At 39.3% G+C, this 21,827-nt stretch overlaps 1 protein-coding gene across 2 annotated transcripts in view; it reads right to left on the bottom strand.

Annotated features, from left to right (window-relative positions):
* Positions 1-1,385: 1,385 nt before the first annotated feature.
* LOC111336288 (uncharacterized) overlaps positions 1,386-21,827 on the bottom strand; it is a 31,060-nt gene continuing 10,618 nt past the window's right edge. For both annotated transcript variants that reach the window (XM_022942347.2, XM_022942348.2), the window contains 35 exons: positions 21,279-21,356; positions 21,058-21,099; positions 20,623-20,779; positions 20,035-20,102; positions 19,692-19,826; positions 18,770-18,807; positions 18,554-18,617; positions 18,128-18,193; positions 17,885-18,037; positions 17,366-17,451; positions 16,639-16,739; positions 15,783-15,944; positions 14,825-14,887; positions 14,252-14,348; positions 13,567-13,636; positions 13,032-13,157; positions 12,687-12,821; positions 11,988-12,115; positions 11,325-11,360; positions 11,090-11,239; positions 10,511-10,601; positions 10,277-10,376; positions 8,860-8,954; positions 8,687-8,785; positions 8,135-8,202; positions 7,426-7,636; positions 6,187-6,387; positions 5,479-5,525; positions 5,312-5,402; positions 4,611-4,768; positions 4,452-4,482; positions 4,264-4,344; positions 3,582-3,674; positions 2,693-2,777; positions 1,386-2,232 (listed from right to left, as the gene is read on the bottom strand). In XM_022942347.2, the coding sequence (XP_022798082.2) occupies positions 2,078-2,232; positions 2,693-2,777; positions 3,582-3,674; positions 4,264-4,344; positions 4,452-4,482; positions 4,611-4,768; positions 5,312-5,402; positions 5,479-5,525; positions 6,187-6,387; positions 7,426-7,636; positions 8,135-8,202; positions 8,687-8,785; positions 8,860-8,954; positions 10,277-10,376; positions 10,511-10,601; positions 11,090-11,239; positions 11,325-11,360; positions 11,988-12,115; positions 12,687-12,821; positions 13,032-13,157; positions 13,567-13,636; positions 14,252-14,348; positions 14,825-14,887; positions 15,783-15,944; positions 16,639-16,739; positions 17,366-17,451; positions 17,885-18,037; positions 18,128-18,193; positions 18,554-18,617; positions 18,770-18,807; positions 19,692-19,826; positions 20,035-20,102; positions 20,623-20,779; positions 21,058-21,099; positions 21,279-21,356 (3,561 nt within the window). In that variant the 3' untranslated portion in view covers positions 1,386-2,077. The remainder of the gene's footprint in view (positions 2,233-2,692; positions 2,778-3,581; positions 3,675-4,263; positions 4,345-4,451; positions 4,483-4,610; positions 4,769-5,311; positions 5,403-5,478; positions 5,526-6,186; positions 6,388-7,425; positions 7,637-8,134; positions 8,203-8,686; positions 8,786-8,859; positions 8,955-10,276; positions 10,377-10,510; positions 10,602-11,089; positions 11,240-11,324; positions 11,361-11,987; positions 12,116-12,686; positions 12,822-13,031; positions 13,158-13,566; positions 13,637-14,251; positions 14,349-14,824; positions 14,888-15,782; positions 15,945-16,638; positions 16,740-17,365; positions 17,452-17,884; positions 18,038-18,127; positions 18,194-18,553; positions 18,618-18,769; positions 18,808-19,691; positions 19,827-20,034; positions 20,103-20,622; positions 20,780-21,057; positions 21,100-21,278; positions 21,357-21,827) is intronic.

Below are 21,827 nucleotides of genomic sequence, written 5' to 3'. Positions count from 1 at the left end.
AAAGGTACGCAGTAAATTTTTGTTAACAATTACCGCTTCAATTGTGCCATGACTGAGAGTGTTATTCGGAGAACAAACGAATTTAAGAACAAGCATCTGTAGGAGTCGAACAACACAGAAAAAATATAGCAAAATTTTCATATGAGAGAATGTTTAGAAATACATTTGATAATAAAAATTAACGGTAAAAAACTACGACGTTTCGAAGTCTGCATGACCTCATTATCAAGTAAAATGTTAAAACTGATGTAAAATTGTAGCTCAGAGATTATATACAAATAAAATGTGATAACTTCATTAGAATAATGAGCGTTCATTGTTATTGGTGTCAGATCGTGCAGTATATGTTTAAATAAATACTTTTGCACGTATTGAGTCAGACTGCGTGTTTAACTTTGGTTTTTGTTCGCGAATGAATAACATTTCGTGGATTAGGCAGTCCATTTTCCCGCGGCATTTCTTGAGAACGGAAAACATTTTCCCCAGGCCAGCGGACGCTACACCGTGGGCCTCCCTCAGATGCTTGCCAATGACAGAGGCTTTATGTTCTTCTATGCGTTGATGAAGATGGCGTCATGCAGACTTCGAAACGTCGTAGTTTTTTACCGTTAATTTTTATTATCAAAAATTTTCATAGTATTGAAAATATATAGGGGTTGTTTAATGACGCTGGAGGGTAGTAGTGCAAAGGATTTTTGATCAAAAACAACACAAAACCGCCCCCTGGTTAGCTTATGTTGCAGAGCGCATGACTGCCGTGCGGTTGGGCGAGGGTTCAAGACCTAGAACGGACCAACACCCAGGGTCTTAAAAGAAATGAAGAGAATGTACTGCCTTCGCTGTGACATCTGCAATTCTGCAATTAGTTAGATATTCTAGCTTTCTCCGATAAGGACCAAAACCTCAGGCCCCGTCTCCTGTAATTACTCTGCTGAGATTTCCGAGCGAGAGGAGCGATTTTCAACCCTTGCATGTACTTTTTGGTCAAGTTTTCCAAACGTTGTGGAACTCAAAGGATAAAGAAATCGTGGAATTTGGTCGAAAGGGTTCTGTTCATGCACCATTGAGTTTGAAAAATTCTCATCTTTATCACGCCTGATTGGATCAAAAGTTTCACCACTCCTCCATTTGTCATTTTATACTTTTCAGTTTAACAGTCTTTAAAGTGTTTTAAAGTGAAACCGAGGACGAACCTTTCATAATGATCTTTAAAAACATAATACTGCTATGAAAGCGTTTCTCCTGGTTACTATAAGCTTTTAATTGGTGTTTGTTGTGGCTTTGCACTTAAGAATCTTTCTATTCCTTTTATCTCTCCTCCTTACTACAATAAAACGACTGGAATACGCCCCTCTCGGGATTTACAATAAGACAAGAAAACATAATTAGTTTCCACTAAAATTCTTTTATTGCTAATTAATCGGTTCATTTTGTGAATATAACCTTTTACCCTTAAAATATAATCTCATTTTCGCCGCGCTTTTACAGTAAAATATTGTTCATAGCTTGTCAAAACAATATGGTCACATCTCGGTCAAAGCTAAAGGAAAACTGGGCGGAAAGGCCTTACAGATTCTTGTTCTCAATAGCCCATTTCCGAATTAACTCTTTGGCCTCATTTTCAAAGCGAGTCCTGGTGCCAATCCTTTCATACGATTTTAAGTTTTCATTTATGTGCAAGTTAAACCCATTTTCATACGAATGGTTGGGTACCAGGTCTCGTTTTAAAAATGAAGCAAAAGGTAATTCGGAAATGGCCTATTTCATTTAACTCCGGCAAATAAAGACATAATCCCACCCTTTCTCTGCTTCTGTGGAGATGGGATGGGTACTCGACCGTGGCCATGCTGGACACCAGACATCACAATAAATAAATTGGAAGTCACAATTTAAAACTAAAACATGCTGCACTGGAAAGGTAGATCACTACTGAGGTGTTACGTGAGCGTTCGCCTTCCCGGAAAAAAAAAAGACTTAACAAGTCCTGGATTATTTCGCGTAGTTTTAAGTATCTTGCGAAGCCGAGAGATTCACATGGTCAACATTTGAATTCACCTGTCTTTCCCTCTTCTTTTCTCTAAAGCTTGTCGAGTTCGCTTTTTAACGTATCCACGGCCTTGCGCATGCGTCTCTCTTCCTCAGCATCAGTACACTGTGTGAGCCATTCAGCACACTGCTTTAAGACAGCCTCTTTTTGAAGACGAAAGTGAGTGCGAATGGCTTCTTCAAAGCCTGGGGAGAGAGACAAGACAGTTTTGTTACCGATTAAACCGATGACCCTATAGAGCGACTAGCATCCAATTTCTCCTGACAATACAACCCCTAAATCAAACATCAAGGTCATGAGAATAAAGGAAATGATCTTCAACTAAAGAAAATCTTGATTGTTAAACAAATTCTCCTTGTCAGCACCTTAGAAAATACGTAGAGAATATTATGGAGAATATGCATACTGATAATATGGTGTAGAGGGTTATGCACAAAATAGCAAACGTTACACGCGTCATTGCCAAATTATTAGTAAAACTGCACTTAATCGTAAGAAATGCACTTCAAGCATTTATCTTTGTAATTATTAAATATTCCTTCCACGTATGACCAATGAGAACCATGTGAAGTCTTCAATTCGCTAGAATAATACACGGTAGCCGTGTTTCCTAGAGAGCGTGTAAGTTATAATAAGCACACTAACCAGGTGCTGGTTCACGTAGCTGCCCGACCATGGCGTGACGTATCGTGTGAAGTTTGATTCTTGCATTGTACTCTTTACACAGAGCCTGAGGAGTGAACCAAGTAAAATCAAAGTCAACCAAGGTTACAGTTATCACTTATAAAGTAAGTGACCCACTAGGGCCACAGTATTGCTACACCTCTTGGATGGGATACCTGTGCATAGCAGGTGGCACGAAAACACATTATTAGCTTTACCCTAACATCTCATTAAAGCCGTGGTGGTGAGACACAACGTAAGAGTAAAAAACCTTCCCCAACACAGTGAACCAGTTTCGGCTCGCATTCAAACCGCTTGTTCTAGGGTCCAGGGCGTGAAATATTTGTCTATTGAGTCTATCACACATTACAGTTAACACCAGATGATAAATGGAATCGAAACGACTCGATAATAATACAGTGAATGGTTTGAACCCGTGGGTAACATGCGATAGTGTTTGTTTTAAGTAGTGGTGACTGACGAATCGAAAATCTGAGCGGAAATAATCTGCTTGCAGCTTCTCGTTCAGATAACATCGCAATCTCCTAGTAATACTGCGCAGATGCGCAATTCCCTAATGTAAGAACAAGATATGCAAGACACACATCCCTTATCGAAATGAGCTTGTAAATTATAGCCACATATATTCTTAGATTGGAATGCGAACATCAGCTTCGTCATCCTCATCATCAGCATAGACCAGTGTGAGTACATGAACGGCAACAGCAAACAATGAATCAGAGAATAAAAGACTGGAGCAAACTTTATTCTGCAAACTTGAAAAGTGTGGTTTTTATAAATGACTTTGCTTTTCAGCGTCAACAAAAAAACAAGTCCGTTGTTCCAGAGAACTGTTAAGATTCTCACTTACGTCTCCTTCGTCGGTTCCTTTGATGCCTTCGTAACCAGGCTCATTAAAACACGGATCAGGAGTAAACATCATGCCTTGAATTGACAACAAAACCTAGCAAAGTATTAAAAAAAAAAACAAATTATTTTAAGCCAGGGCCCCGGTTGCGAAGATGGAGCGAAACCAGTGGTATTAGCTAATAAAAGATGAACAAGTGATGGTTACCTCTTTACCCAGCGTCAATTATCATTTTATCGAAGTCCGCATTTACTATTGATCGGAGTCCGAAATACAATATTGAAAAGGCGGAGCAAATTTTGTACCTTTCATACCTGGTATCGAAAAATTGGTTGTGAGTAATCTTTCACTGAGGCGTTTACCAGAAGACCACAATTTCAATTCCCACCTTAACACCTGTTCCCTTCCCCTCTTCTCCACTTCCCCCATACCGTGAAACGCTAGGAAATATTAAAGCGTAAAGCAAATATTTGAAGTCAACCTTCCTCCACAATCCCTTTCCGACGTCAATTTTTCTTTCAGTATTAAGTAAACCCCAGGATAACAGTTAAAACAAGAATGTCCCTGTACATCCCCGCTGTGCTTTCAAGAGATCAAGGACACGACAAAGGAGCTTTGTGCGTAAAATCAACAACAACAACAACAACAACAATAACAATAAATTCAAACTCAACGAAAATCAAACCTGGTAAAGCGAAGACTTCTTTGGATCCCACTTCTCACTTGCATCTCCACCATGCCAAGTTCCCAACAAACTTAAACAAACCTAAAGATGTAAACAACAACGAAGAATAAAACAAAAACAAAAAACATAAAGAAATGCGAAAATTGCACGAAATGGAACAATCTTGGCAAAGTATAGTTCGCAATTACCTTTCCATCTGCGTAGAGATTCGGGTTGAACCTGCAATGAAAACAAGACTTCAGCTCACTAACATAAAAGGAAATAGTTTCTAGAAAGAAGGAAAAATCGTAACTTAGATGTTGAGAGTTAAAAACTACAGTGTGAGTGAAAAAATCTTAATCTCTCACCTGACTGTACCGTTACCAGTTGTAATGATTTTCACCAGAGGGGGATCGACAGGATATGATGACGGAAAGTAGATATCGAAAACAAAGCACCCTCGACTGTAAGGTGTATCTGCCGTGCCGGTGATGAGAGCGCGGACAAAATCCATACGGTTTTCATCCTTCGGGAAATATAAAGGAAAAGGCCTGGATACTAAACCAACTACAATTCTAAAATCACTAATTTCCATGATAGGTTTCTAGACACTTACTCTATTAAAAATCAAATTAAATTGGACCATAGGAGTGGCACATCATAGAGGAGGCATTTCGTCTTACGTTTTCACGTTGAATTTGAAATTCGAGCCTTGTTTTTTGCAGATAACCCAGAAAACTATTCTAGGACAAGAACGAGAATGAATAACAATCTCAACCCACATGCTTCAGCAATTGGAGGCGAGCGGAGGCTTTACATTGAAAAAAAAAAAAGTTTTTTCCAGGCGTAAAGTTAGTCTGGTGGCGGAGAACGCGCCATAAAGTATTAACAGGATACATATTCATATAGAGCGTGTCACTGGTAGCATGCTCACTCCCCATTAAATTAAGTTCAATACTTGTTCCCGCCTAAGACAAAAGGTTTCTCCTCACAATACACTGAAAAGAAACTAAACCCGACTTAAATCACCACAGTAAGCAATGAAAAAAAACGAGGGAATCATTCTAACCTGCCGGACAAGAATGGAAGAATTTGGGTGGATCGGCAAGTTATTCTTAAGTTGGGTTGCTTCTCGCATAAGAGCCCGTACTTTGCCAGATCTGCCAAAAGAAGACGTCAAAAAAAAAATAAGCTAAATGTCTCATACACGATTAGGAAAATATTTCCAATATCTACCTGGAACATATGGGCTGATTAGCACACGACCGGAAGGCATGGCATTCCTGAAACGAAAAGAAAACCGCTTTCATAAGAATTGCTCCATAAAAAGAATCGACAACAAAAAAGAAAAAATAAATACAAAACACAACAATCGGTGTCTATTTTTAAGCTGATAGATGGTAGGAAAGGCAGTGACCTCGTGGTTAGCGCGACGAATTCCGAACCAAGACGTCAGGATTCGAACCCTCTCCAGGTCTTCGCGTTGTGAGTGGTTATAAATAATGTGGCGAACACAGTAGTCTAACGTAAGTGAACGAACCGATGGACTATGAGAGACAACATTTAAGTACACATGACTTGGCCCAGTAGCGTATCAAAACCTGAAAACCTACAAAGGCGCTTTTCCTGAAGTGATTCCCCGCATGATATTTCCCAACTCGGGTTCCCTGGTCTCTCGGTGATGCTGATACATAGTCCTCTGTTTTTCTTTAAAGTTTTCGTTGAGAGCAAATAGACCCAAAATGAGGTGTCCACGTGAGGAAATTTTCGGTCACAAGATTTTTTTAAACTTCTAGATCCTTCTTAGGACTACGAGAACGGGAGTGATCTAAAATTTATCATGACCACTTAAAAAATCAATCTATCCAAAAAGTTTTAGTATCTTCGCATGATGCACTCTTTCCTGGTCTACCTAACTCAGGCATTATTGTGTACTGCACTTACCACCAGTTCGGTTGAGTCAAATTTGATTGATTCAAGTATTTCAATATAGGCTTGATCAGTCTGTTCTGTGTCTCGTGGATCCGGTGCATAAGCTCCCTCCACACCCCTCTCGAGTGGTTCTTCTAACTCAGTATCGTCTGAGATTAATTCGTTCTCACCCGAAGAGAAGTTTTCGTCATCTCGTGCCAGCAATGAGCTCACCTGTGAAACACAATTTCGACGTACAACTTGAAATCTTACTGCATAAAAGTCTGGGGATAAGCCACTAATCTTTTGTACTTTTAAGAGCTAATACCTAATAGGACGTAAAGCAGTAGTCCCGCATCCATGAATATTAAGATTTTGTTTGGGTTTTGAACTTTCAACTCGTGGACGAAAGCCTTGGTTGACCACTTTAATTCAAACCAAAACTGCCGCGTACAAGAAATTCCAGGTGTTGTAGTTTATGTCCTACTTCTGGGCACGAATTATTGTCACAAATTCAAGTTTCCTCTCCGAAAGACAAGTACGTAACTCTGTTTCTCGTTCACTGTGTTCATTCAAATGGGAGTAGTCCTGGGAGCCGTTTCTCGAAGGTTCCAATAACGGCCCCGTAATACTGTTCTGTTTTAATTCAAGATGGAGGGATTACAGGTTTTTACTATTATACATTAAAACTATCAGCTCGAGTTACAACATGGACTGGTTTGGGTGCCAGAAATTGCTTCTCTACTCTTTCAATATTGAATTTAACCCCTTTACCTCCCATGAGTGACCAAGACAGAATTTCTCCTTACAACATCAATACAATGTCAAGCAGACAAGTAATGAGAATAAGGAACAAAGAAAATCGAGGGATTATCAGTTGATCCAATACCAAATTCTCCAAACTAAAAAGATAAGAACTGTATGGCAGACAGTGAGGAGAATTGCTAATGAGATCTTGGGAGTGAGAGGGTTAAAGCACGCCTTCAGGCCCAGTAAGTTACCGAGACTACTGAGAAACGGAAAACGCAAACCGAGCAGAAGTCGTCATCAGTCAGGTGACCACTTGACTTTGATGATGACTTCCGCTAAGGTTTTCTTGACGTCAGTCACAACTAATGACAACAATCCTTTCCAGGCCTGCTCTAACCCGGACGATCAGATTGCACGGTCAACTGAACTCCTGGTTTCAAACCAGTTATTATACGAAATACTCTCCATAAAACTACCTAATTCTTTTTATGTAAACGACACAAATATTGCAACAACACTCACTTCTTGTATAATTCCTCTCAAGTCTTCCACCACGAAGTCTGAAGCGAGATTCTCGCGCTGAACAACACGTAAGGCTCGCTCCACGCTGAGCCTGCTGTAGTCTGGGTTAGCGGCAAGGCATTTCACAAACTCCCTCTCCTCACTGGCATTTGACATGCGCACTAACACTGTCAAAATCTTAACCAGTAGGTCACGAGGGTCGAACGAGTATCTGCATGTAACAACAAAAAATATCTCAATATTTAAAATTTTTATTAAATATCTTAATATTAAATAAGGTAATCTAATAGTGTTTGTTTCGCAAATAAAGCGGACGTTTGGCAAAGCCGAGAGTTAGGGGTATCTTAAGCCTTAAAAAGAAAAAAAAAAAAAAAAAGAACCAAAAGAACATAAACTCCTTATAATTTCGATACGCAATCCAGCAAACAAGTAATGAGAAGTGACAAACTCATTAGTTTCTTTGACACCAAACACTCCTAACCTATCTACTAGAAAGTGAATATGAGCCAGAAGAGCGAAATTAGATCTCAGGAGTTAAAACCACCGTCTAAATAATGAGCTAATTTTATCATACAAAAATGAACACAATCTAATTTTCAAGCCAGATCGATCGAATCGCTTTTATAGAGACTTTTTCTTGATGATTTTAACGGCAACAAGTTACTCTAGCAGGATGGCTCTATCGTTGTAAGTTTAATCAAAATCTCACCTTTCCATGTTCTGGACTTTCAAATCCACAGACTTGCGGCCGCATAATGAGTCCAAAAATCCGATTATCTGAAGGTCAGAAAAAAAAAGGAACATCTGCGGCTGAACTTAAATTCATCGATTTATCGAAACTTAATTCAAAACATGTATATATGAAAAAAAAAAAACAAACAAACAAACATCCGGCTCTTTTCTATGATATGCTGACCTAATCACCAACGTTGTATTTAAACTTTTCACTGACCGCCCGCTCAATCCTAACCTCTAAAAACAGGCCATAAAGATAAAGGGGGTAAGTTTCTAAAGAAACTGCGAAGCTGCGTCGGTGGAGGAGTATAACTAGATAACTTGGTTTTATCAAATGAGTTGATCTAAATTGGTCACCGTAAAGGGTTTCAAAAGCTAACATTTCTAGCGTTGACCCTTCGTCAAAGCGAATAGAGGAATTGTGAGTTGTGTGTGATGTATACGAAGAAAAATGGTACTATGCTGTTGGTGGGAAAACTTGGTAAAGTGAAAAACACAAAGAGGTAAGTTGAGAACACATACTGACCGCTGCCGCAGCCCTGGCTGACAATGGAGGACGGGAGAAGCAGCGAGCCACTTTCTCTTCCTCAGTGATCTTCTCCAGAAAAGCCAGCGTTGCATTCGCCTGAAAGATATAGCTTTGATGTTATTTTCTGTAACTCCGACGAATTCAACTTTTAAATTCAAACACCAGCATACCATTTGCATACAAGATTTGGAAACGTGTTCTTCTCCTTTCAAAAACTGTTCCTTCTCCTGTCGCTGATCTACACTTAGTTCTTTCCACTTTTCGTCTGTACAGAAAAAAAAAACTGTGTTTCAAAGTTGGATACAGACTTAGATTTCGCACTGCAGTTTAAGGAGAGGATGACACTTTTACAAAAATGTAAAGTGAGAAAGAGAAAATATAAACGATTTTTTTTTTCATCTTTAGATCATTTGATGGTATATGAATGAGCAAAGCAACAATCGCGACGGTTTAGGATAAAAGAGCTAAAACAAGACGTAGGCTTACGTTTTCCACGATTAATTATCGATCAGAATACCAGTGACGTTGGCTGTCAATCAATACTGACAAAAACGCTGAGTTGGGTTTGTGACTAGTTTTACACTCAGGCATTTTCTGTCTGTCGGTTTGTCTTTTTGTCTGTCTGTCTGTCTGTCTGTCTGTCGGTCGGTCTGCCTGTCTGTTTGTCAGTAAGTCTGTCTGTCTGTCTGTTTGTCTGTCTAAAGGCTGATAGTTTCTAAAGAAACTGTTTGGGGCTGCGTCGGTGGGGGTAACGAAATAATTTGAATATATCAACAAAGTTGAAATGGTAAATTGGCCACCGTTACGATTATAAAAGCTGACGTTTCGAGCGAAGGGCTAACGCTTGAAACGTCAGCTTTTATAATCGTAACGGTGGCCAATTCACCATTTCAACTTTGTTGATATATTCAAATTATGTTTGTCTGTCTGTTTGTCAGTCTGTTTGCCAGTCTCTCTGTCAGTCTGTGTGTCTGACTGTCTGTCTGTTTGTCTGTCTGTTTGCCAGTCTCTGTTAGTCTGTTTGTCTGAATGTCTGATTGTCTGTCTGTTTGCCTGTCAGTCAGTCTGTCAGTCTGTTTGTCTGACTCTCTGTCTGTTTGCCTGTCAGTTTGTTTGTCTGACTGTCTGTCTGTTTGCCTGTCAGTCAGTCTGTCAGTCTGTCTATCAGTCTGTTTTTCTCACTGTCTGTCTGTTTGCCTGTCAGTCAATCTGTCAGTCTGTTTGTCTGACTGTCTGTTTGCCTGTCAGTCAGTCTGTCAGTTTGTTTGTCTGACTGTCTGTCTGTTTGCCTGTCAGTTTGTTTGTCTGACTGTCTGTCTGTTTGTTTGGACATTGTGTTGTGTTCTTAGGCAAGACACTTTACTCTCACAGTGCCTCTCTCCACCCAGGTGTATAAATGGGTACCGGCAATTTAATGCTGGGGGTAACCCTGCGATGGACTGCCCTCCCATCCAGGGGGGGGTAGAAATACTCCTAGTCGCTTCATGCTACAGAGACCGGAGTTAAGCACCGGCCTAATGGGCCACTAGGCTCGTAAACAGACTTTACCTTTACCTGAGCATAAAAAAACCATTAAAATCTACCTACCGCACTGCTTAGCACACTGAAGTTTCCTAACATTTGTAAGTCGGAGCAAGCCATCTTTCAAAACGTAAAGAAGCGTGTCGAACACAGCACCTAAGAATGACTGAGGAGACAAAAGACAACCATCAGACTTAACATACAATAACCATCTGGTCTAGTCTGGTCTTTTCTACCACAGTATAGAAGGAAAAAAAAAACTTGTAACTGACGAAGGACATCCACTGCTGACTGTCTTACCTGAAAACTTTCCTTTCCACATTCTTGTAAAATCGAAGGTAAAACGTCGGGTCTCTTCCAGAGCGTTTCTAATAACTTGACAATTTCATACCTAAAGCAGAATGATGAAACAAACAGTTACATATTTATATACGTGCGTCAAATTTCCCTGTGCATTAAGAAATTGTCCTAAAACAACTTGACGAGATTCAAAGGCTCGGATTTGATACAAGAGGTCTAAACCAGAGATAATGCCGATTTCCTTGCAACTATAAGCATCGCTACTTCCCCTGTATGAGACACCAGCCCATTGCAGGTGATATTTTCCCGGCAAGTACCGACAATCTCTCAAAAACAGAGTAAAAAAAAGGTGTGTGTTGTGCTAAATGTGTCTGCTTTGTTATTTTCTTTTAGCTTCGGCTCTTTAGCAAAGCTTTCATTCAAAACAAAAAAAACAACCAGGTCTACGAAAACTTAAAATGTTCAAAATCCTCAAACACCCTGCATAGGTTGAATAATGTTATGTCTTTCTCACAAAGGCTACAAAATTGGTATGCTGTGGCAATTAAAATCAAACCACAGAAAAAGTGCTGATCATACCTAGCTGCGAATTTGTCGAACTCTTCTTTATCCACGTCCAGTCCCTCCACGATATCCACCGAGGAGTAAGTGTGAATAAGAGCTGGACCGAGTTTTTCTCTCACCGCTGGGCACATAGCAACGCAGGCCATCAAGTCACCTTCAATACCGCTACAAATCGGAAATTATATTAGTGAGTACGGTCGTTACAAATCACCAGCAAAACCTAATAAATAGTTTTTAAATCCTTCCTTACCTTCCCCATGTAGTTGTGTCCAACAGTTTGTTCTTCCTGAAAGGAACATAATATTTTGATGACTAATCGTTTGGTAAAGAAAAGTAACGATTGTTACTTTCAAAAGGCATTTTCACCTTTGTCCGACTGAAATTCTTCCTCAAACCTCACACAACTTGAACATACCAGTTAAACATTAAAGTGAACCAGAAATAGGATCAAATTAAAGTAGTTGGGGCATGGGAGCTTTATCAATTTCGTTAATTACGATACAAACTCTTATCATTAATGACTAGGAGTTCAAATTTAGAATCCCGGTTCACGGTAAAACTAGAACATTTATAAATTTCAGTGTTTTCCATTCTTTTATCTTGCTAATTCACTTTTCATAAATGCTATTTGAAATTAAAGTGAGCAAAGAAAACCTGTTTTTTTCAATTAGTGGATCATAAGTCTTTAACAACAAATGCAGTCATTCTTAGAAGTTCATCTTGAGAACCTTGGCGAATGTCTGAGCTTTGCAGCCACTTCTATCTTAAACTGTTTTTGTTTTTTCTTTGTTTGTTTTTTTGTATGTCTGTTCGCCTTCTGTGTACCACTTTCTTTGCCATTTCTCTTGTTAGTTTGCTTTTGTTTCTTTAAATATCCTCTTTTGCGCAATAATTTTCCGCAACTAAATCGTACCCTTTAGATCTCTGGCATATTTCAGCAAATGACAACAACGCTGACACGGTTCTCGTGGCTGCCACTGGCCCGGGCATTATGTCTCTCCGCTCCATCAGGGCACAACAGCAGTCAACGAAAGTGCAAATCTAAATAAAAAAAAAAAAAAGAACAATATTAGAAAAATAAAGTTACATTCCCAGGCACGAAAACGTGGTCCATGAGACAGGGTCTCGCATAAAATTGACAGGGAGAAACATTGTGACATGAATAGTATGGCGGCAAATACTGACACACTATTAGTAAACTGTGATCTCGTATTTTCGTAACTCCTTTCACACGCGTTCTCGCACGACCGTGACTCTTCTACAAAAAGCAAATCTCCTCTAGCTTACGCATGTTCTCTTGCCCGCTATCTCCTCTTTGGTGCGCACGCGTCTTTCTTTTCCAAGCGCACGCCTTTACTCTGTAATTTCCTCTTCAATCGTTCTTGTTTATCCCTTATTCAACACGTGCCCGTCTCTCCTCTCGCACACGATCATCTCTTCGTTATTGCAGGTGCATCCCAGGCTCTACTCGTGCAGTGTCGCGCACACTCATGTTTCTCGTCACAGATGGACAGCTCTTCTCTAGTATGCAAGTCTAAAAGTGCGTGTTTAAATGTGTTCCAAGCTGGTTGACTAGCCAAAGTATAGGATGTAAAACCAAATTACTACTCACGTCCAAACCCTTAAGGGCCCCAGGTTTATGTACGGCGACGAAACTGAACCAAGAGCACATGTCTTTGACGTAGAACTCAGGGATATTCACAAGTATCTCCCGCTGCCTGACTCTGATTTCGTTTTCAGACAAACCCTAAAGAAGCAAAATCAATAAGCTTCGTTAAGAATACGACACCTTCACCAACCTCCGCTACGGTCTATTTAGATAGATTCGACTTGCTTGTTGTTGTTGTTGTTGTTGCTTTCTTTTTCTTTTTTCTTCCTCAGTACAAATCTCACAGATTTGTACTGAGGATCATATCGCCCGGATCTCACAGATCCGGGCGATATGAACTTTATTTACCTGATACTCAGAAGCACAACTGTCAAGAAGATGAAGAAGCCAAGCGGCACTTGTGATGTAGAACTCTGAACACAGCCTCATGAAGTGGTTGTCTTCCAGACAAGTATTCCATTGAAGCACAAATAACTGTAAACAGGGCAAAACAAGTGAGTTAAAATCACTGAGTCCCCTGAGAGGATTCGTTTTGACTTAAATGTTTAAGTTGTTCTGACAAAAAAAGCGAAATCAGTTTTACGCTCTTTTCAAGCACTACTTAGACTGAATTGCATCAAGACTGATCGCAATTTTTTTAAGGAAATCGAAAGCTACTGTGATCTACAATGCTCTTTTACTATTTTGGAAATGCCGAAAATCCGTCCTTATCATGACAAGAGCTGTCTTCCGATGAAAGGCTGGGAAAAAAGACCTGCCTAGGGTCCTGTGCTGAATGTTATATCCCTAAATTCAACAGGGACACCAGGAAAATTGTTCTTTGCTCTTGAAAGATATTTGCTCGAGCTGGCCAGATGTACTTGCCTACACGATATACACTCACCACAAGCATTTTTTTCGTTTCCGCTTCAAAAGAGCTACCTTCCTTCATTTCAGATAACATTGAGTACTGTCTGAAATATTACGAATAAAGAAATACACAAACGTGAGAACGAAAAAAAATGTGTGTGCGTGTGTGTGTGTGCGTGCGTGCGTGCGTGCGTGCATGCATGCATGTATGTAAGTGTTACAATAGGTGTATACTTAATTGAACAATCCCCTGTGAGGCATTTCTGGGCCAATGAATAAACATAATAATTACAACGAGCAGGAGGCAGACCAGTTAGCTGTATGCAAAGCGCAGCCAACAGTGGCGGTCAAAAGGCCTTAGGTCAGTTATTGAAAACATATCCTTTATCCAAATATATTAGAAAAGACCACTCTTTGCCAATTCAGGCGAGCACATAGAACCTCCTCTCCCCTCCCTAAAAATGTTGGTGAAACTGAACAATCACCACTACTTAGTAAAGTTAAAAAAGCGTACAAAACTCACCACTGTCTGGGGGAGGAGGGGGGGATAATTCGATTTTAGTAATATCAGCAAGAGATACCTCTCGGCTCATCAATCATCGAAATACAACTTGTGGCCTGGTAACTTTTCTTAAGGTTCAGTTGTTGATAAAAGACAGGATTGCAACCAGACTAAAAATTGCATTTTTTCAAATGAACGAGTAATGGTTAAATCTAACCTCATGATTCTGTTGTAGTGTTGAATGGTAGTGGTGAGCCCGATGTGAAGGGCGCTATGCGTAATGTGAAACATCTCTGTTATCAGCTTGAACTGACCTAGAAAGATAAAATCACAAACAACGTCCAGTATCAAACAAGAGAAACAGTAATACAGTAACTGGTTTGACCTTGGGGGACACGTGATCGCATAGTATGACCAATCAGACAAACGTGGCCCTCAGCAGGACTGTTACCCATAACAGTGACTGTCGTTTTGACAACTTAAGCGGAAGTAAGCATCGAGGTCACGCGAAGAGTTCTTCATCGATCACTTGACGGAAAACTGGCTCGCGAAAACTGATCGGTCAGTTTTTACAGAGGGACGGGAGACATGGTTACAAAGACAGACAGAAAAAAGAACGCGTGGTGGACCAGTTTTAGTAAGATTTGTCGTTTTTGGAATTGCAACACCTTTTGGAGCAGATGAATAATCGAAACTAAAAAACAAGGAGGACACGAAGAAATGAAATCCCTGATCCCAATGGAAGCATTGGTAAAAATTGTATGCACATTAAGAAAAAAAAAGTAATTACCCTTAAGATCTCCTGAAGGAAACAGCATACTGCGGAGATCGGTTTTGTCCTCATTTTCTGTTCCTGCAAGGAAACAACAACCAATGCTAACTGTAAGATGGTTAAGTGAGTACATTGAAAGATGAAAGTTCCCAAGCTGAACAAAAGATTAAATTTTCTATACAAATAACCTGCTGAACAGTGAGCGATTTAAGTTGATTCCTGGAATTAAAAGGTGACGAACGATGTTATTGAAACTTTCTTTGAATGTTCTCTACCATCTCTGTTCGTGAAACTACATTTGTACAATGGTTGGTCTGGAACATCGCGCAGAATGCCTGGACATCATTAATTATTCATGTGCACTGAAGCGGGAGATTTGAATGCAATTGCGCCTTGAAAAGCTCAGAATACGAGAAGAAAGGGCCGAAACTAGCGCAGTAGCGTTGATAAAAGTCTCTTTCCGAATTGACAGAAGCAATAACTAAGAAACCAAAGAGCAGGTTTTTGAAGAGAAAGGGTTTATCTTTAATTTAAGCTTTAAAATAGGAATAAAGGCTGATAAAATAGGAAGTTTGAGAAAGTAAAAGGACTATTCCAAAAAAAGTTTGTGCTGAACCTTTGCCAACTCTCTCGGCCACTCAGATGCAACACATAAACCACTGGCGACTTGGCCAGTCGCGTTTTGCCGCGCCTGAGGTGTACTTTCTTGATTTTTCATCGACCACTTGTGAAACGTCATGGCTGGTCGACGATCTTGCTTCGGTTTTTGTTGTACGACAATCGGTCACAAGGCACTCGAGTTCAAGATTACAAAAATTTACGTCTAAAAAGGAAATACTGCCGGACCCTGATTCAGATTTACGACACGAAGTAGCCTCAAAAAGGTGTCAAACCTTTACGACGCCTTTTTAACGAACTACATTCTCAAGCGCAAGTAGTCCGAACTCAGTAGTGGGTCGCTGAAACTGTTACTTACCAGTGTGTCCGCCAACCAGCGTCCGCTCATTCGTGAATCTTAAACGGCAAGCTTTGGAGGTGCAGTAAAGCGCTTCAATCTGTTTGTATTTTTCTTTCCCTTTTGTCAGGAGGAATGAATCACACATCTGAAGGGCCACTGAGCAAAGATTCACCATAAAACCTACCACCAAGGGAAACAGAGTTCTTATAGCTACTGCAACTTATTATGTTTCTTACCGTTACGCCACATTAAAACTACTAAGTTTTTCTTTGACAAGTTTTCCCCTTTGTGGATAGAGATAATTGAGAATTTTTCCCTTCACATAAATATGGAGACTCGTGGATGAAAAAATCGTTAAGGACAAGTTTGTAATAGCAAATGACATAAGGAGAAGTAATTTTCAAAAGGATTGTTAAGAGTCTATGAAAAATTAATCCTCAGCAAAAATTTTCCATAACAAGCACCGTTGACAGCATCTTTGCTTATACAAATAGCACATTACTTCTTCCTTGACAAGTGCATTGCCTAAGGAAAGCTCTCTCCTGAATTTGTTTGAACCTTGAAAAAAAAAACATCGTTCAAAAAACGCACGAATAAAGAATTGCACGGTTGTACGGGAGTACGGACGGAGGTATGCAATGGTGCAAGAATGATCGGGTGCCCCGGAATATCCATACGCACCAAATGACAAAAAAAAAAAAAAAAGGCCTGTAAAACCTCTTTAAGACTATCACCCCTCACTCATGTCCCATAATATGTTTCCACTCATACCAGGCCTCTAAATATCACAGGATTGACTTGATAGCACAACATAAGGGAGGCATGCTGTGAAATACTCCGTAGTGACACTTTTTTCCGCTTGACTCTATCTTACCATCATTAGCCACTGTTGCTTTCATCGAGTTATCTCTGGGCAAATTTGCTGACAGTCTCAGATCATTGAGTGACACAACACCCGCCAGCCAAGCTATTGCCCTGAAAGAAAAAAAAAAAAAAAAAAAGACATCCTTAAACTTTCTCCAATACTCACCAGAACAGACAAGGCGCCGTATTCATTTAAATCTAAAGATGGAAAATCCTAACCGAACCGTTTCAAAACAGACTGAAACATGATGATATTTTTTCGCTCGTCTTTGTTCTCAAGGCCTGTATAGGGAGAAGAGCCATTCGATTCTTGCGTACCTACACGGACAACAATCGAAATGTGCGGGAGTTTTTAGTTGTACATATTACAGACCATAGTTCAAAAAACGTCCCAACCCTTTCGGCATTGACGAAATGCTGGAGAAAACAAACCGCACCCGGTTACACACAAGGAATAAGACTTTGATTTCCACCCACACCAATTACTTTCAGTAAGGCCAAACGTTGCAAGTGGAAAGCGCCCTTAGAAAGTGCCAGTATGTATATTCTCATAACTGTTCTCTATTCACTTCCTTAAGGTGCCGACATGGAGAATTCGTTTAACAATCAAGAGCTTTTTAAGATAGGGATCATTTTTTTTATGCTCGTGACCTTAATGTGTGATTCAGGGGTGATATTGTAAGGAGAAATCAGATACTACTCACTGACTCTGGGGTTAAAGAGTCAATAAAAAATACCTGTCTTTATTATCAGTTTTCAACAACTTCACAAGAGCCTTGTAAACAACGTTCTGGCATGAATGAATGCCATCCATGATTTGAGACTAAAAGTGAAAGAAAAAACTCCTTAGTTAATGAACGAAGTTACAACGGGGAAAATGAAGTAGCTGATTCTTTGATGTTAGAACATTGCAGTGTGCCTTCATTCAACTGTTTTCTCACCCACAATATGAGATGCATAAAGAAAAATTTATCTCTAACAGGGTTGTAAATTATTTCAAGGTCTTATCTGATAAACGAACGCGTCCACCAAACATTACGTGGATTCACTTCTCTTCTACCAACGGTATGTTGACTAAATAATTTGTTGGATATAAAGAAAATAACACAAAGTGCACTTAAAAAAATTCTTTTCAAACCTAATAATCTCTGTTAAGAAACTTCTGTTAACTTTGAGGCTACAGCTTGCAGTAATCAAAGGGGAAAATTCTACATATCGGTCTATATCACATCTTTAGAAAATTTCACATTACGTACTTGAAGTTGATCAACATCGCTACGGAAGGCCTGCGGAAAGTGAGGCAGCTCAACAAAACAAATAGAAGAACGCGATTTCTTGTCTATTTTAATATCCATTGTAGACGTTGCCAAGAAGGAAGAGAACAGTGATTTGTGTTGAAAGAAGACACCCTGGGTAAAAGCAGACATTCATTCAACAGTTAATATCAAGAACACAAATAAGGGAGTGTAGACAACCTTCGTAAACAACAAAATTGTTACCAGTTCGTTTATTCCAGTGTCCAGTTCTTGCTCGAGGGCTTCAGCCAGAAAGTCACCCATAACAGGCTAAAAGCCAAACAACATAATGCAAAAGAAAGCAAATTAGTCAACGTTATAGGGCAGTTTTCAGGTAAGTTTCGAAAAACCAAAACCAAATTAATCTCAACAGCCAATCGGAGTGAAGGTTGACTTCACCATCAGCCAATGAAAATTCGAAGTAAAACAGGTATAAAGTATGAAACGCGGGAAAAACGCCAGTGTATAAATCCGGATTGGTTTGTTTTGAATCTGATTTGCTAACAAGATGGTGCGAGTTTTCTGGACCAATCACAGAGCGAAGTTAAGCAAAACTAAACTAATCGTAGATTACTTTTGACAGTTGATAGCAGCTCTAACTATGCGCCTGTTTGAAAATTTATGCCTTACCAAAGAAAGCAGGGTTTCCAATCCTCTGAAAATACATTTGCACTCCAATGTGAGCTCATTCATCCTATAAAATGAAAAAACAGAAGTTTGATTAGATTCTTCATAATTCAAATGCTAACTGTGTTTGCTAAAATGTCCTTATAAAATTTGGAGCTTTTTTTTTAACCTCAACTTTGTTTCTTGTTGCCAAATCAAAGCAATAATTGTCCAGCATACCTCTTCACTCTTTCGACTTGCCTTCCTCCGACTGTTATCTATGGATAAAACGCAGGGTTGTTAATATTTGAACTGATATAAAGCAAAGTGAAATTTTTACCACAATTGGCAGTAATGTAGTAATCTGATTGTCCAATTTGCCGTGGTCGATAAGAGTACAGACAACACTGCTCGCGTCAACGTGTCACGCAGTGGTCACGCAAAGAAAGAATCGTTTTGTTTGATGTCGATATCGTGGTATTGCGATATTGTTTTGTGGACTCACTCGGCTGCGCTTCATGAATCCACAACATTTTGACCACTGTGACGACTAATATCGTTGTCAATAAGAGTAAAGAGCACGCTAAAAAACTGTCCATTTGTAAAATTGACTAAGCTGTAGAGATGAGTTCCACGTAACTCTCTTATTCCCAGAGAGGGGGAAACAATAATTCTTTACGAAAATCAGGGCTTGTATTACTTCCAACCTATAGAGTTCCTTGACTTTCCAAAACCTTTCCAAAGACCATTTATATTAAGTTTTCTATGACCTTCAATTAAGTCTTCTGTTTCAAAATAGCCGGAAAACGATCATTCTTCCTCTTTTCTTCCATGACTTTTCAAGGTCAACACTCAATTTCCAAGACTTTAAAGGCCTGGAGCATGACAATAAAAATAAAATTTCATGACTTTCAAAGTTTTCATGACTCAACAAACCCCAACGATGCAAAGCAAAAGTGGGAGGAAAATTGCTAGATGGTAAGGGTGGTATCAACCAAGGAAATTTGAAGTGTACTTTTGTTTAAAGGGAAGGTAAGTTTGGTGCCCAGTCTACCCTGGTTTTTCAGACAGAGCGAGGGCATACAACGTGAGCTATATTTATTGACTTGACAAGGGAAAATGTGCATTTTACTTTACCCAAAATGTGTTAAGATTAACTTACCATTTCAACAAACGTCTCTTTTACTTCTGGATCCTCTTTACCTTTCTCCAGCAACCTGTTAAGAAGTTCTACAGAAACTGTCACACCATCACTTGACCAGCCTCCAAGACTAGACAGGAAATACTGGGATGGACCCTTGTAAAAAGAAAATGATATCTTTAAGGATGAAAACTAAGACTGTGTTGCAAAGAAAATTTTCACCAACACAGCACTCTTGTACTCCACGAGCCTGCACAAGACGAAAGCGCTGTGGCTCTGAAGGCATGATGAGTGTAACCATCCAAACCAATGCATCCAAGAAGAAACATAACGAAATATTTTGTACAGTATAAACAGAATGTACCTCTGACTGGCCTGACTGAACAAAATCTGCCCACAAGTCATCTTCCACTGCTGTAGGACTTGCAGCAACTACAATTTAAAAAAAAAAAAACATTTGTAACTAACATCAGACACAAGTATGATGGTAAAATTTTGTGCTTGTTCCTGGAATAAAGAAAGACGTTTTTTCATCTTGTAACAACCATGGGATAAAGAAAAAATCCAAGTCACCCATGTGCAATGCAACCATAGCTCAGATTCTGCCAAAATTTAAACCATCATCTTGGATAAATTGAATAGGAAGCAAACAAGTTTGAGAGGGAGAAAAGTTTGAAAAGGAGACAGTGTGGCCAAGTGGTTAGAGGACTGGACTTGTAATCTGGTGTCCCAGGTTCAAATCCACCCTGCCACTCACTGGATTTGTTCTCAGTTGCCCCTTTTTTCAACTCCTTGGCCGCACTCTGTAAATACCCCACTGGTCTGCCTCCTGCCAGTGCGGATTTTTAAGCACTTAGTTAGTTTACATTGTGGCTGAGAAGCCCCTAAGGGGGAGCTTCAATTTATGTATTCATTTATTATTATTATTAATTGAGAGTACATTCCAACTCACCATGGATAAGATGCTTCAGAACCGTATTTACACAGGGCCCCATAACAGCTGATGCCACTTCCTTCCAAATCTTTTCTCCATTGCAAATCAATTTGAAGTTCTTTCCAGGAGGCTGAGAGCAGCGATCAAAGCATTGAATAGCAAACTTCATTGGATCCTAAAGAACAAAATCAGCACATTCTGAATTGTGTGCCTTTATCCTCTACTGATATTTCACCTAATTTCTTGAGGTGTTGTCTAAATATCTTTATCTACCATTCCTATCTTTTCATTTCCTTTCCTTTCATCACTCTTCTCTTAACTGAGAGTAAACCAAGGAAACTTGTGCAAAAATAACTTGGTTTCTGTAGTAAATTACAGCTATAACTAATCTTGTACACATTGAAAAATAAAATAGTTACAAAAGTATATTTGTATTTACATGTAGAAACTTACCATTTCCCGATAGATCCTTTTAGCAAGAAGTTTTTCTATTTTCTAAACAAACAAAAAAACATGTACAACTACATGTAAGAAGACAAGTACCATAATTTTTATACTTGTAAAAATATTTTTGTACAATTTTAAAACCACACTTATACTTGTCGTGACAAGTAACTTTTATTGAGAAAAACAAATTAATTTCACCAGATCTCTTGCCTTTCATTGTTGTTTACCTTGCATAAGTCATCACAACTGACGGGTAGTTCAGATGCTTCAACTTGCAAAACTGCCGCACCTCTGTCTGCATTAGGCTGAGGAATGAAAAGAATATTTAAAATGGAAAGGCAACCAGTCCTATGATTGTCAACCTCTAGTTATTATGATCATAAATTATAGCCTCTAGTTATTATGATCATAAATTATAGCCTCTAGTTATTATGATCATAAATTATAGGGTAATTTATGTCAACAATGAGTCGATACTGTCCTGGATGACATGGACTATTGTATTTGTCTTAGACTAGTGAATACACACAAAGACTAATAATTCTAAGAATAGCTTTCTATAAATGGTAGGGAGAGCTAATTTTGGTGATAGGTTTTTTTATGGTAAAATTTCACTTAGTGCTCATGATGACTTCAGCTCAAGATTTCAAGACATCAGTCCTTTAATTTGAAGCTTTGACGCCCCCCCCCCCCACACCAAACTCGGCAAACCTTCAGGCATTTAAACCTAAGAAGATTGGCTTGTACTTGCATTCAAATTCTCCACCCAATATTGA

This window comes from Stylophora pistillata, chromosome 3 (assembly GCF_964205215.1).
Source record: "Stylophora pistillata chromosome 3, jaStyPist1.2, whole genome shotgun sequence".
Taxonomy (NCBI): domain Eukaryota; kingdom Metazoa; phylum Cnidaria; class Anthozoa; order Scleractinia; family Pocilloporidae; genus Stylophora; species Stylophora pistillata.
This window is presented reverse-complemented; position numbering and strand designations above follow the sequence as displayed.